At 46.9% G+C, this 15,568-nt stretch overlaps 1 protein-coding gene across 1 annotated transcript; it reads right to left on the bottom strand.

The window, feature by feature from the left end:
- Window positions 1-265: 265 nt before the first annotated feature.
- On the bottom strand, window positions 266-14,328 carry DOLPP1 (dolichyldiphosphatase 1). Its single transcript, XM_065853540.2, has 8 exons — window positions 14,196-14,328; window positions 6,909-7,009; window positions 5,180-5,264; window positions 4,820-4,919; window positions 3,864-3,962; window positions 2,462-2,590; window positions 1,625-1,714; window positions 266-673 (listed from the first exon to the last, which is right to left on the bottom strand). The coding sequence occupies exons 1-8, from the start codon at window positions 14,269-14,271 to the stop codon at window positions 637-639; spliced, it is 717 nt and encodes a 238-aa protein (XP_065709612.1). The 5' UTR covers window positions 14,272-14,328; the 3' UTR covers window positions 266-636.
- Between the last annotated feature and the right edge of the window lie 1,240 nt (window positions 14,329-15,568).

Genomic DNA, 15,568 nt, shown 5'->3' with positions numbered 1-15,568 from the left:
TAAAAATCAGATCTTCAGTCTTTCCATCCATACAAAGTGCAGTTGGAATTGATTTTGATCTCCCAAACTGGTTGCAGAAAGGACAGGAAGTTTTCCTCTCCCTTCTGCTTAGCTCACCCCATCCTAGTTCCCCTCCCTCCTACGAAGTTCTTTAAAAGCCCTACTTAAGCATGATCAACTTGAGATTAGTTTTGTCATCACCTTCCAAACAAAAGAACCAAAACACACAGTCAATACCTCACCCACCCCAAAAACAATAGTTCCATTTAAAAAAATAAATAAATAGTGTGTATATTTCATGCTGAAAAAAAAAGTCACAGAAAGGATTCATTTTTGGTTTTCCCTCCCCCGAACATGACACCAGGCATTTTCTCCCCCCGCCCTTGACGTAGACACGATGGTACATTCCAACCGGCAATGTGCATCTGTGTTGAAAAATGAGTTTCTAACTCCTGCACGGTCCCACATGCATCAGGGAGCATCCAGCTAGCTGCTAAAGCAGAGCAAAGGCTTTCAGGTTTGGGGAATGGTCCCTGCCTGTTCCTTTGGTCCGTCTGGTAAAAGGCTCCTCGCTGCTCCCAGGTCTCTGCTCTTGTCTCCGTTAAAACGTGCGCTCTGGTCTCCGTGTTTCCCACATCACTGGAGCTTCGTACCCAGCTTGCGCTGTCTGTTTCTGCAATGGCAACACGGAGGGTCAGCACGGTGGCCCCAATGTCGTCACAGGGTATTGCGGCAAACCACCAGGTAAAATAGGAGGATTAAAGTAAGGCTCTGCTTAGCTCCACATAAAAATAAAGCTGCCCCCACCACAGTCTACCGGTTGGTCCTTCCTACTCTTTATAGTCATAGAACATCCACCATGTCTTAAGTGTGCACAAACTCACATGTGGATGCAAGATTATAAAGATTTCTGCCCCTCTGCTCTGGTGAGACCTCCCTGCAGCGCTGCATGCAGCTCTGGGGTCCTCAGTGCCTGTTGGAGAGGGGCCAGAGAATGATCTGAGGGCTGGAGCAGCAATCCTGTGAGGATAGGCTGAGAGAGTTGGGGTGTTCAGCCTGCAGAAGGCTCCAGGGAGACCTTATTGCAGCTGATAAGAAAGATGGGCACAGACTTTTCACCAGGGCCTGTAGTGACAGGACAAGGGGTGATGGTTTAAAATTAAAAGAGCGGAGATTCAGGCCAGATATGAGGAAGAAATATTTTACAGTGAGGGTGGTGAGAGCCTGGCCCAGGTTGCCCAGAGAGGTGGTGGATGAACCATCCCTGGAGACATCCCAGGCCAGGCTGGACGGGGCTCTGAGCAACCTGAGCTGGTGAAGATGTCCCTGCTCATGGCAGGGGTAGCACTGACGGAGCTTCAAAGTCCCTTTCAACCCAAACAGTTTTATAATTCTATAAACAATTGCTTGCAAAAACACATGGGCTAGGGAGCCAGAACATTGGTTAAACGAAACATTTTTTTTTTAAATCTCACAATCCCCAGATTCGCCTTCTAGATACAGTAGTTAACCCGCAACTTGGTATTTCTTTACTCTGCACTATCCTACCCACATATTAGAAAACAAATTAATAGCTACATCTGACAAGCCACCTACAGCCCCCCCCCTCCCCAGTAAAACTCACCTTGCCTCTGCTCTCGTGACTGTGTATTCAAACCACAGGATGTTCGGAATGAGGCTGGTGTCCCGGATTAAAAAAAACTCTGAAATTGGCCTGAAAATGGACAAGGTGGTGGAAAGGGACAAATAATTAGACTTTTCTCCACCACAATTTTGATTTAAAAAACAAAAAAAGGCACAAAAACTGCTCCAGACTTAACATTACTATTCCGTTACCCTTCAGGCTGTGAAAAGGGCTCCTTGATAAATTTTATCCAAAAAACCCACAACTCTTCTTTTTTCTTTCCTTATACAATGTTTCCAGACTATACTACATTTAAATGGCTTTAGCAATTTCACTAGCTCATCAGATGTTCATTAAGAAAGGTCTATTCTGCCTGACAAGCTTCTTCAGCACTCTGCCACACCTTGCAATTTTACTACGGCTTTACAAACACAGCAGTTTATTAAACTTCCTCTCTGCCCCAGCCACATCAGACAAAGATATATGTTCCTTTGTATATGTGTGAGGAACAAGCAGGTTACACAAGAGTCAGTATGCAAAACCAGGACAGAACCCAGGAATTCTCATGTCTAACATCTGTAAGTCAGGCAGTTCACAGAAGTCTGAGCAGCCTGTTTACAGTCAGGGCTCGCACAGCTATAATTAAAATTTTAGAGGCTGAAGTGTGTTTTGTTTCAGATACAAGGTACAATTTTGACACTGATTGATCAGGAAAATACTCTTTTGTCAAGTAATATGGCTACACCTGTGCTACCAGCTCATTGCAAGGGACTCAAATGAGGAAAAAGCAATCCGCAGGCTTGCAGGAATAAAACCTCCACAAATAAAGAGACTTACCATGCAGCTATCCTTGGGAAGAGAGGAGTTAATATCTCTTGTGTGAAGGCAAACCAGGCTATGGCCATAATGCTTCCTGCCACACCTCCATATAAGACTTGGCTCCAGGTGTGGTAAAGCAAATAAACCCTGTGGTGGGAGAGAACAGTCAGACAGGCTTTAAAACAAGAGGGCTGAGGTTTCACTGGACCTTCAGACTTTCTGACCAAGTTATCCTCCACTAACTATTAAAAGTAGTTACTTTTTTTTTGTTCTTTTAGCTAAAAAAAAATAAAAGGGGGGGGAAAAAAACTGTCTTCCTTGGTACAGCAGTTTTGGCTTCTAGTTCAAGCTTAACTCAATAACCCTCCACATTCTTCTTCATGTATCTCTGGATTACCTAAGGAACTATTACTGTTGGTTCCCACGAGAGACACTTCCAAAGTCAGCAACAGGACAAGTCCCCTCCAAGCCACCAAAGCTGGGGCTTAAAGGCTTTTAAGAACACAGACGGTATTTTTATTGTGATTTTGTTGCTCTCAAATGTGACAGCACGAAGGCTGCACCGCCACAGTGCTTTTACTGGGACTGCGGCCATTCAGAAAACTGTGTGAATGGTCTGGTAAGTTACCTCTGCACATGAGCTACATGAGTCACATTCAAAATGCTTTTCAGCCATATATCATAAAGCTATTAAGATCACCTTATCTGACCCTCTGCCTCACACAGGCCACTTAGATTTCCTTAAATTTTCATTTTAATTAGAATGAAATTATGAAATTATCCTATCAGAATTTTAAAAATAACCCGCAATAAGGAATCAGCTCTAGCGTACAGTCAACTGTGTCAACAGGTCATTACTTTCCTATGGAAAACATGTCCTTATTTCTAGCCTGAATTTGTATAGTTTCCAATCACTGGAGCTCGTTTTATATGCACGTGTATATTTTTTTTTTAACCTACTAACAAGAAAAAAAATTGTTACCAAAGTTTCATTTTCTTTATCCATCTTAATACAACTAAATCTTGCAAGTCAAACAGCTATAAATGTTTTTATCAACTAATGCTCAAGCAAAACAGTCTGATCAAGTGTCGCAAGGCACATGCTGCAGAGGCCGGTGTGCCGGGGCACGGCGCAGGGCTCTCGTGGTTAGTGAGGCGGCAAGGCTGGAGCATGGCAATGGATCTGATGGGGGTTTGGGGCAGGCTCGGCTGATTTTGGCTTTTATAAATGTGAAGCACCACAGACACGCAGCACCTTTGCTTATTTGAAGGGCCTTGTGGCAACGCAGCAGCTTCCGCAAAGCTCTGACTCGTACAACGCAGTCGAGTTAGGTCAGAAACGCAGGATAACGAACAAGTCTCACGGCTGTCAAAGGCCGCGAGACTGTATGAGAGCATAAGACAAACAATTGCTCCATACCTACTATATGAGACTAGCAAAGCCACTGTGACGAGGCAGATGGACAGCACATGTCGCCATAGTAAATCCAGAAACCTTGCATTGTTTGTTTGGTGCATTCTGAAAGAGATGGAGAGCCATTAGCACCGTGGCAGGGAGCTGAGCGGTCCTTACCTCTGTCCTCACTACCTCCGAAACCCCCAGAACGCTCTACTCCAGTGGGGTCATGGGCAGCTCGATACCATCCCAGCAGCAACCTGCCCCACTGGCAGCAGTTACAGAGAAGCCAGAAAGCCACACACCTCTCTCTCTCTCTCCCTCGAACTGTTAACAGGGATTGCTGTGATGGAAGGCAGAATGCTCACAATTACTGCATTTGATGCAAAAGGCACATGCTGAGCATATGCAACAGGGAGCCAAGACGTCAGAATCCCTCCATGGTCCACAAAGCTCAGAGGAACCGTGAGTTTTGTCTTCCTCCACACACAGAGCCGCAAGACAGAGCCATGCCCCAGCGAGAATTTCAGAAAAGCACAGCACAGCGTGTAAAACCAGTACTCGGTATGAGAGATGAACTAAAAAGTCATGCAAGTGGGCGACAAGAATCACCTAAAAGATTGCAGGCAACCCCACTGACAAAACTGAGTAGACACATGAGAAAGCAGCTCTTCTTTCCTCCTCCCTGTTCCCCCCCTCTTCCCTCACACTGGTGGATCATCCTGGCTTAAAAAAAGCAAATCAGGAGAGCTGGACCCAGATAGGCAGAGACCCACCCGTACCCTGCGGTTTTCAGCAATGGTAACTACCGTCCTACATTCAGATGGAGATAGACATGCTTCATCCACCCTCGCCACAGCAAATTGTGCAGCTCCTTGGATTTAATTCCGTTATGCCACTGAAGTGGCACGCACCAAGGGAGCCATCTGTTTCAGGTGTTTCAACATATTAACAGCCAAAACCTGACATTGAATTTTTACCTTAAATAAAGGAACAGAAAGGAATAGACAGAGAAAAACCACATGAATTGGGAGTGGCTGGACGGCATCCCATATTTTGTGGTCACTGTTGAATGGGCTTCTGGGAAGAGAAGAAGAAAGAGTATGGTCAAGGTCTACTCTGTGCATAGCAGCTGGAACGCTCCAGATGTGAAGCCAGACCACTCTGCTGGAGCGTGTGCACATGAGTTCACAGGACACGTCTCTGCTCAGACGGCTCTGCCAGCCTTCTTACACCCAAACATCCAAAGCCAACATGAGGCAAAAGGGGAAAACACCCTCCAACCCCCCCCAGTTAGCATTCCGCTCCAAACTCGACCGACACCGTGGGCCATACCGTACCTTCGCAGGGCCGAGGCTCCCGGATTACATTTTTTATTAACCAGTTCACTCCCTCGTTGAATGCCAGCCCTCCCAAGAAAGAGATCTGTGAAGGCAAGACATGTCATCCTAACTCAAAGATCCACCTACTTACCAGGCTCTCTCTGGTGGCAAAACCCCAAACTGTAAGTTTCTAGTTTTCTTTTTGGACTACTTAAAACCAATGGCTTCAAAATTCTCTAGCTGCAGAAGAAAACAATTTCCTTTTCAGCTCATGTTGTGTATTTGGAAAAACATTGCGTACAGGCAGTTTTTCAGCAGATGATACACGGAAAGAGACAAAAATGACACCGCATGGGAATTACGTTAGCATACTTCCACCGGCAAGTGCAAAAAGTGACATTTTTTAACAGGGCAGGTTTTAAGTGATTGTTTTTTCTTAATGACCAACAGGGGGAGCGCACACACCATTATTTGGGTAAATAGGTGGCTTTTTAGGATTTCTGGCTATTCCCTCTATGAGTATTTTCACCTTAGAGTTGCTGTCTTCAGTCTAAAATGAAGTCACATTCTGGACTGAGCTAGACAGGTAGCATTTATTTTTACTCTTTAATTCAACAGTCCGTACACCTCCCCTAAATTAGCCCTGCTGCTGTGACCGAATTCCCAGCTGGTGACGACACTCTGCCTCCTTCACACCCCGTCCCATTCCAGATGATGAAGCAATTTTTCATGCCATGTCCTGAGCTATGGGTCAGGCTGCTGCAAAGCGTCGCTCTCCAGCTCAGTGGTGACTTCCCACGTAAAAAACTGGGAATCAACCTCAACACTTGCCTCATTACCAATACCTAACAAGCCCTTCTATTATAAAAAAAAAAAGCCTATGAATTTGTGCAATAGTTACTCTAGATTATTCCCCCTTTTGGGTCAACAAGAAACTTTTAGGTTGCCAAAAATTAACAGCTGCCTCTCCTAGCTATCATCGGCTTCATAACCGAGAAGTCCCATTCCCAGGTCCCTTGAGCCGCTGGTTCCCATGACACCATGGCCCTATATTAGAGATGTGCTGCCAAAATCCTTTCACTGGCCCCATTTTATCTGTTTACTAAGGGCAAATGTTACAAGAGGTTCATACCCCCTAAAGGGAATTTATCCATGACACTGATTCACAGTTACCTGTCAGAGCAGATAGAAAGCATTATGTATTACAAAAATGTCCCTTGTTGGTCATTTGGGCAGAAGCAAGTCACTTGTCCCTGGAATTCAATGCACAGCTGGGAAGTGACCCTTAGAGACAGATGTGCTCCCTTGGGAATCTGCAGATTTTATTTCATACCCCATTTCTGCCTCAGTACTGTTCAAAGCAACCTCATCCTACTGAGTTACAGACACCACCTCCTGCACACGCTGCCCATTTTGCAGGAACCCACTAGTGCCATGATCCTGCTGGGTATCAGGAGCATTCCCACTCTGCAACAGCATTCTTTGGCTCCTTGGATGCCTCCCTCGATGTTTTTGGACAGATAACGCCCAAAACATACCAGATACTAACAGAAAAGTCAGTAAAGGCTAAGTGACTTTTAACCTGCTACAGGTGGTAAGTGTCTCCTGCTGTTCTTTGACAGGAAGATCACTTTACCTGAGCTTGCTCTTTATAGACAGAAAAAGAAGAGTGAACACAGAAGCACCAGGTGACAAAGAAAAACACTTTCGTCACAAGAAGAAGCTGGGAAGGGAGAGAAGGACTCACCGTGTGAAGCTCTCTCTTGAATATGATGAGTGTTACAAAGCCAACAATAATGAATATTGGACCAAGACTCAAATAAGCTAAGAGCTGCCCCGAGAAATCACCTAGGAAAACAAACAAGAAAAACAAATCAGCTGGAACTTCACAGGTACTTGCCTGTCACCAGAGCGCGGGTCAGTCGGTGCCACGAATCATCACGAGCAGATCGGCAAACTCAGCACTGCAGCAAATCTCCATTTTGCAGACCGGAGGAGGAGCCGAGGCGAAGGCAGCAGCGCTCACATGCAGGTTCCAAAGCGGAGATGAGGAGCTCAGCATCCTTCAGCAGACATCCCTGCCAGCCAATTTACAACGACCATGGGTGTGGGCCCAGAGTCACTTTAATCTCACATCAGCACAGGCTGCTGCTGCGAGAAGCAGCATCTTTCCCTCCCCTTCGTTTGTGTGACCTCCCTGTATCAACAACCGCTTCCCAAACAAATCCTTCCCGCTCCCTTGCAAAAATGGGTTAGTTTTCAGCTGGATCAGCTCCTTAATCTGTCTCACCATGTGTCTGCACGAACACTAGCATTAGCAAAATGAGCAGGAAATAAATGGTTTAACATAGCGGGAGATGAAGGGGAAAGAAGGAGAAGCTTTTTGATCAGTAGCCCACTTGTGTGACACAGAAGTGACCTCCAGCCCACAGAGCCACCACAGTCTGGTCCTCCCCAGGGTAAGTTGGGGAGCAGCGTCAGGACATCACACAAGGTCATAAGGTACCTCAAACCCATCAGCTTTATCCTGAACCATCACAGACACAGGAGTGGGCAGACCAAAGAACAATATATTTCAATCTAAGTTTCTCTCAGACACATAGAAAAGTATTTGGAGAGAAGGTATCAGCATAAACTCCAAGGAAACAAAAAAATTAGAGTAATTTTGCTCCAAGATCAGCAACTGGCATCAGCAGAGCAACAATTATCTACTAAAGAATCTTTAACAAGAGTAGTCACTGCAAAAATATGGTGTGAACCCCAGGAGCAGCTTAAGAGACAGGGTGCTTTCTATATCAATTCTCAGAGATTCGATCTCCTCCATCCTGTCACTGAACACAACAGAATCAGCCCCCCATTTATCCTTCCTCCCTCCTCTCAGAAGGAAACAAGATGCTTCTGGCAGGCTTGGCATTGGACTCATTCCGGGATCAATTCCACTGCAATATACTGAGTCTCCCCAGCCCACGCGCCCACATTTTAAAACAGCACTTGGTAAAATGGACTTTAACCATTAGCCTCTGAATACTGGAACTGGGGAAAAAAACAGCGCTATTGCACCACTACAAAGTTCAAGCTGCTGATCCTATTGACAGATAGTTGTGGTTACATCAGGTGCGGTGCACTCAAAGTCCAGACCCTGGGTTAGATTTGGGAATCAGCAACACCATCAGCAAGGATTACTTACAGCACTTTTAGTTTGCAACACCAGTGAAATAAGGAGGAGTTGGAGAACAAAACCCCAAGAATACTGGGTTTTCACTGGAGTGAAGTTCTGTTTGTTTTTAACCTGAAAAGCATTAGGAGACAATGAATTTGAAACTTTTCTTGCACTATATGGCAGATTAGCCTTGCATCAGGTGGGTTCCAAATGTATTGTGGTAACGCAATCGAACAACCTTAACACAAACATTTCAACTGCCCATTTAAAATAGAACAGAGACAGCAATAATAATATTTTGTATCACTGTGGCTAACAGCAACCAAGCAGAATCACATTTTGAAGCCGCTCTTTGGAGGAGAGGAGGTAAATAAATAAACAGTTGTGCAGTGAAGGCAGCACTTTTGCTGTGCCCTGGGAGTTACACCAGAACTCCCTCACGCCATCAGAAATGCATTCGCTCGATGAGCAGTTGAAGGCAGAGCCGCACTAATGAAACCAGCCCAGAAATGATGGGAAATCCCCAGGCAAGAAAGCTCAGAGAAAGGTCCGTGCTGATCCCCGGGCGCAGAGCGTGATCACTTGTGTCGCTCCTACCTATTGTCACACTCCAGCATGCTCGGAGATTTATTCCCGTGGAATTGCAGGAGAGCTGACACAGTTTGAAGTCCAGTCAGATGTAGCAAACTGGTCCCCACCCCTACCTTGCAATAAAAACTAAGTTTTCTTCATGTTACTAAATTGGGAATTTTGAAGCAATTCCTCCAACCAGTAAGAACAGAGACAAAGCCTCCGGAAAAAAACGCAAAAGGAAAAATCTATTTAATACATAGTTTGGGTTTTGGTTTAAATCCTGCTTTTTAAAAGTCCAGCCTTCCCTGGACATCATTTGTGGCTCAAGGTGCAAAAATAAAGAAACCAACTACATCGTTTTAGGCACCCAGGAGATAAATAGGTGCAACACTCCTCCTAGCTCAGCAGCACGCTGGTTTTACAGCCTTCATTCAGCATCTACTTCTGCGCCGATTCAACATCCTACCCAGCATTCTTTCAGTGGAAATATCTCAGCTTTACCACAATACCTTAACCTGTATATAATGTAAAAATGTGAATCAACAGCACCCTAACCACATCCTACCGCAAGATCTAGCTTCACCACCGCTGCTTCCTATTGAAGCATCTATTTGTGGTGCTGCTGTCGGTCGTATGTTCTTCACTAGACGTATGTGTGCGAGCTGCGCAGACAACGCGCAGCGGATTGTGTGTGACAGGCGTTTACACCAGTAAATATTCATGATGGATCGCCATTTCCTCCACTCGCACATAGCCTGATATCACAAGCTGTGCGACAGTAAAAATATCTTCAAGAAGTTTTAAATTACAGCATAAAAGGCGTCTATCAGACATGAAACTTCTGCAGGAAGATTAAACATAAAACCCTACATTAAAGCAGCCAAACAACTGAGTAATATCTGCTTCTCCCAACAGCTATTACTTAGCTATGGAATGAGCCCTGCCTGGCAAGTTACCACCCTAAACAGAAATCACAGCAAGGGTTATCAGAACAAACATTCCTATAGGAGCAACATGGGCTGATACCGAACAACGAGAATTGCTGGGCCAAAGTAACACCCAGTGGGTTAATCCTGTACATTTGCCCCTCTGGCTCTGCCTGACTGTAATAAACACCCTTCACAAGTGAGAAAACAGGAACGTTCTGTGTCATTCTGCAGAGAAAGGGTTTGGCACAGCGGGTTTCTCTCCTTAAAGAACTTGTCCAATGTGAGATGAAGAGCTCCAGAAAGTCGCAGAGCTTTAAGAAGCCCAGCTGCACTGGAGAGAGGAAGTTTGTTTTTATTTTCTTTTCTCCAAATAATAATAAAAAAGCCAAACAAACCAGGAACTCAATGTTTCTCCAGTGCAACTCACCCTACAGGCAGGAAGTCCCTGAAGATGAGTTTTAAGCCTGCAACACAAAGTCATCCCATGCAAAGCAACACACACGGGAAAAAACAACCCTAATTATACACACAACATGACAGGAGTGTGTTTGGTTGCTATCAAACAAGAAACCCTCAGACTTAGTGTGAGCCACCACCTTCAGAGTCGTGTCCAATGCTCTGCGGCAGCCAGAAAGGCAAGAACAACCTTTTTAAGAGCAACACAAGTCACTCTCACAGCACTACAGAGATTTCTCAATGAGATTCCGGTGTCACCACCTAAAAAGGGATAGTAAAGAAAAGGCAAATAGAAAGGCAACAAAGATAACAAGAATGAAACAGCAGACACTCATAAAATATCAACTAACTCAGATTTTCATCTGAAAAAGGAAAACAGAGGATACAAGTGTTCTATAAAGTCATGAATAATACGGAGAAACACAGCAAACATTTGTTACCTCTCACTGCACATGACAGAGTGCTTGATGAAATTACTGAGCAGTGGACTTGAAAGCAGGAAAGAAACAATAACCACATTAAGTTACAAAGCTCAGTGCCAGAGATACTTTGAGATCCAAAGCAGAAATGGGTTCAAAGAGCAATTAGATGTATTTAGGGTATAGTTTTTATAAATCCATCCCAGGAATCACAATCCCCATGTGATCACCGGCTGATTACTGGACAGACATACAGAAGGAGGATTATTCCTGCCTACCTGCCAGCAACCCCGCACTGCCCCATCGTTGCCCGGTCTCACCAAAGCACAGTGGCTGATACGAAAAGCTTCAGGACCAAACATTTCTGAAAGCGACACCAGGACAATATTTTTAAAGACTGTTCTCTTCAGCAGCAGCTTTAACATGCTGCCAACACAGCCATCAATGGTTTCCTTGCTCTACGTTTGATCTTGACATTTATTATACTACGGGCAATGTATTGATGTATATTATACTATGGGTAACACCTCAGGTCTCCAGACCAAATTGCTCAAATCACTTTGCATCTGACTACCACAATGTTCATCCACTGCTTCTCATTTGATCTTGACAGCACAGAAAGCCCCAGAGAACTGAGCAGCCACACAGGCAGTAGAGCTGAGGGCTGGTGTTTGCACCATATCACTATTGATAAAGAAACATTAGATAAAGACAGGGAGGGTGAGCATCCCTCTAGAGATACCTCTCCCCTTCACAATAACAAGCAGAAGACGAAGAACGGGCTCTCTCTGCCAGAGAGAAATCAGCAGTGGCTGCTTCTCATCTGGTCACAGCGAGAGGCACCATCGCTCCTGGCAGGTTAAAGCTGGGACGGCAGCAGCTCTGCACTTCAAGTCTTTAAAAACACAAGATTTTTTTAAGAGGAGGCTGCACCCTGGGCCTCTGGGGTCAGCCAAGAGCAAAAGACAATGTTTGCCACACAACAAGGCAGCTTAATAATTCATGTTAGTAAAAGCAGGATCTATTCCTCACCCTAGCCCCGCTCTATCAGCACAAGGCTACATTAACTCCATGTGCTGTGCATACTGCCAACATCACCATTTTATAAATCTACTTTATTGAGAAGCTTTATGGACCTGGACTTAAGCTGTACAGAAACAGAACATAAAGAGCTTTCTAAATAAAGTCTGAGCACTTTCCCCAAATCCATGTGAAAGTATCAGACCTGTCACCCTACTGCAATGCATTTTTCTAGCCCAAAATAAAGAAACTCTTGTACCTCCAGCTATTGTAACGTTTTATTCCTTTGTCTCACTTTATAGGCTTCCATAACTACATGTTTTATCTAACACAAGCACAGTGTACATCTCCTCAATACATAACCCAAATTTCGGTGGCGATTTACCCCCTTCACACAATCACCTTCTCTATTTGCCTGTTTAAAAGCACTCAATGCAGAGAGAAAATAATCACGTTATGTCCTATTCTTTAAGGTCTGACAGATAACCCTTGTGCAGAAATTTCAACCACCTTTTCCAAATCAATCCAACAAACAGCGCACAGGACACCCCATGTATACTGCCAGGTTCTGATAAGGAAATAAGACACAAAGATAAATATATCAGTAAAACCGGAAAGATTATTCCCCTGGTTCCCCCAAACTGTCACAATAATACATTTGACAAGGGGGATGGCAGAAGAATGCGCAGGGTAAAGGAAAATGTAAGACAGAAAAGGAAACGCCTATGTTTCACATAAAGCATCACAGAAAACCATACAAAACAGCCACACTAGGAGAGTAGGGGGGAGAAATAATTTATTTCCAGCACCAGATCTTTTCAGTGTCATTACATTTCAAGTCTCCTGGCTCAATGGGTACTTTCAACCCAGAAGATCTGTAAGCACTTCAGAAGCTTTAGGCACTGTACTAGTGAGAGAAGCTTTCACCAGAACTAAACCCAGCTACCCAAACAGGACACACAGCAACACTTCATGGCAAGTTAGGGACTAGCCAGCAGAACTAGCAATATTGAGGACAGCATTAGCACCAAATTTTGGATTTTGACCAGGTGGTCACCACTAACACTCTGACACTTGGCATCCTGCTTTTTTTATTATCTTTGATGACAACCGGCTGCGAAAAATATAATTTTTTCTGTCTCATCCAAAACCAGCACAGCACAAAGCACCTGGAGAGGAGCTCCTGAAGACCACAGTTACTGAGACACTGTTTAAACAGCTGCTATCTGAACACAGGCCCAGGGATTCATCATCCTCCACCAGGTCCCCAGCACAGCCACAGATGCTACCAGGCAGCTGAGCCCAACCTAGGGACGAGGCCACCCCACAGATCACACAATGTCAGGGATTGGAAGAGACCTGGAAAGCTCATCCAGTGCAATCCCCCCATGGAGCAGGAACACCCAGCTGAGGTTCCACAGGAAGGTGTCCAGGCGGGTTTGAATGTCTGCAGAGAAGGAGACTCCACAACCTCCCTGGGCAGCCTGGGCCAGGCTCTGCCACCCTCACTGGAAAGAAGTGTCTTCTCATATTTAAGTGGAACCTCCTGTGTTCCAGTTTGTACCCACTGCCCCTTGTCCTATCTTTGGTTGTCACCAAGAAGAGCCTGGCTCCATCCTCCTGACACTCACCCTTTAGATATCTGTAAATATGAATGAGTCCCCCCTCAGTCTCCTCCAAGCTCCAGAGCCCCAGCTCCCTCAGCCTTTCCTCACACGGGAGATGCTCCACTCCCTTCAGCATCTTGGTAGCTGCGCTGGACTCTCTCCAGCAGTTCCCTGTCCTTCTGGAACTGAGGGGCCACAACTGGACACAATATTCCAGGCGTGGTCTCACCAGGGCAGAGTAGAGGGGCAGAAGAACCTCTCTCGACCTACTACCACCCTGCCATGGTGTGGCTCCTGCCGGCTGTGACACACCAAGGCAGAGACCTCCAGCACCGAGCCAGGTGCCCGGCAGGGAGGGGACACCGGCCCCACGGGGCTGTGGGGAAGGGGGCCACCCGGGGGGTGATACCGTGGCCACCCTGGGTGGGGCCCACACCTGGAGGCCCAGGGGCAGCCGCACATGGCCCGGCACGCCCGAGGGGTGCAGGGTGGGGGGAGCTGTCTGAAGAGGGGACAGCGACAAGAGGCGGTGGGCCCAACCCCAAGGGGTCTCCCAGCGGCGGAACAGACCCGCATTCCGCCCCCCCCCCCGCTCCCGTCCCCGCCAGGGCTGGCAGCCCCTGGAGCCCGGTGCTCGCCAGGGCGCATGCGCAGTGCCGAGTCCCCCCCCCTGCCGCTCACTATCCGGCAGCGAGTCCCACAGCCCCCAGCGCGCACGCGCCGCCCGCCGCCTCAGGGCGGCCGCTCAATGGCTCAGTATCTCGCAGCCGCCAGCACGGCCCTCAGGGGTGCTCCGGAGCGGAGGGCGCGTCCCGTCGGGGGGGAAGCGGCGCGGCGGGGAGGCCGGGCGGGGGCGAAGCGAAGCGTTACCTGCGGGATATTCGACGTGAGTGAGGGAGACCGGCCGCCACGGCGCAGGGAGCGAGCACTCGCCGACTGCGGCCATCTTACCCGGATACCGGGTCGGGCCGCCGCGGCCAATCGGAACGCACTTAAGGGGCGGTGCGACCAATGGGCGGGGGCGCGGAGAGCCGCGGCCCAATGACGCCGCGCGGCAGGTGAAGCGCCGGCCAACCCGCAGCCACCCAATTAAAAATCCAACCCGGGGAGCGGCAAAGCCAATGGGCTACTAGTAGCTTCGCCCAATAGGAGTAGGACGCAGGTAGCGGGGAAACCAATCGGAAGAAAGGCGGGCGTCAGGGCCCTTCGTCATTGGCGGAAGGAGAGATGCAGATTAACCAATCACCAGCTTCCATTGCCGCCCGTTCTTAGCCAATCAGCGGCGCCGCTGGGTGGCCGGCCCGGGGGCTGAGGAAGGGGCGGGTGAAACGGCCCCGCGGGGCTGGAGCGGCGCCGCCTCCCAACCCCGGGACGGGAGCTGGGATCGAGCTGCCTCCTCCGGCCCCGCTGCCAGGGGATGAAAAACCAAACCACCCTTAAGCCACCTTTTCCAAGAGTGAAAATAGATGATTTTTAAAAGGGATTATTTATAAATGGCATCACTAGGGGTACTACTACGTAACAACATCACTTCACGAGCCTGTAACAACATTTCCACTTGCGCCTGGCCCAGGAGCGATGAAGCGACAAGCGTTAAAAAGACCTCTTTTTTTTAACTTTTCCTTTTTGTTTAAAACTAGGAGGACAATGGATTTTTTTATAGCCACATCTCCTTTAGAACTCTGTAAAGGACGAGCAGGTCTTGTGTGGACATAACATTCCTGTTCCTGTGTAAACACGTGAAAATAAAGCCTGAAATAAAGAATAAAGTCCTTGCAGAACCTCTTGAAAGCAGGAGGATGATGATGCTACTCTGCACCTTTAAAAGGTCCTACAGAGCCCAGGCAACACCTGGTCCAGGTAATACCTTGTTTTTTCCTCCCCAAATACGTTTGAGTACTGAAATGACTCGTTTTGAAGACCCAACTGAAATGAATGTTCCCATATGTGACCCCAGAGAACAACACCTACCTGGGGAGCCCGAGGAAAAATGGAACACAAACAGTGCAGCCCTTCAGAAGTGGATACACGAGCAGCATCGCACAGAAACGCCTGCAGAAGGCAAATACACCCCCAAACCAAACCACTCAAGTTAATTCAATTAAAAAAAAATACACCACTTACACAAAAATAAATAAGCAAGGGCAGCACAAGAAGTTATAAACTTCTTCAATAAAGGGCTGCCTTTAATTTTTATATGTCAGGAAAGCACGTGGACCAGGATTTCTATCCCTTAACATGTT

Source organism: Patagioenas fasciata, chromosome 20 (assembly GCF_037038585.1).
Source record: "Patagioenas fasciata isolate bPatFas1 chromosome 20, bPatFas1.hap1, whole genome shotgun sequence".
Classification (NCBI taxonomy): domain Eukaryota; kingdom Metazoa; phylum Chordata; class Aves; order Columbiformes; family Columbidae; genus Patagioenas; species Patagioenas fasciata.
Note: the sequence above shows the minus strand (reverse complement) of the source record. Positions and strands in the feature narration are given on the sequence as shown.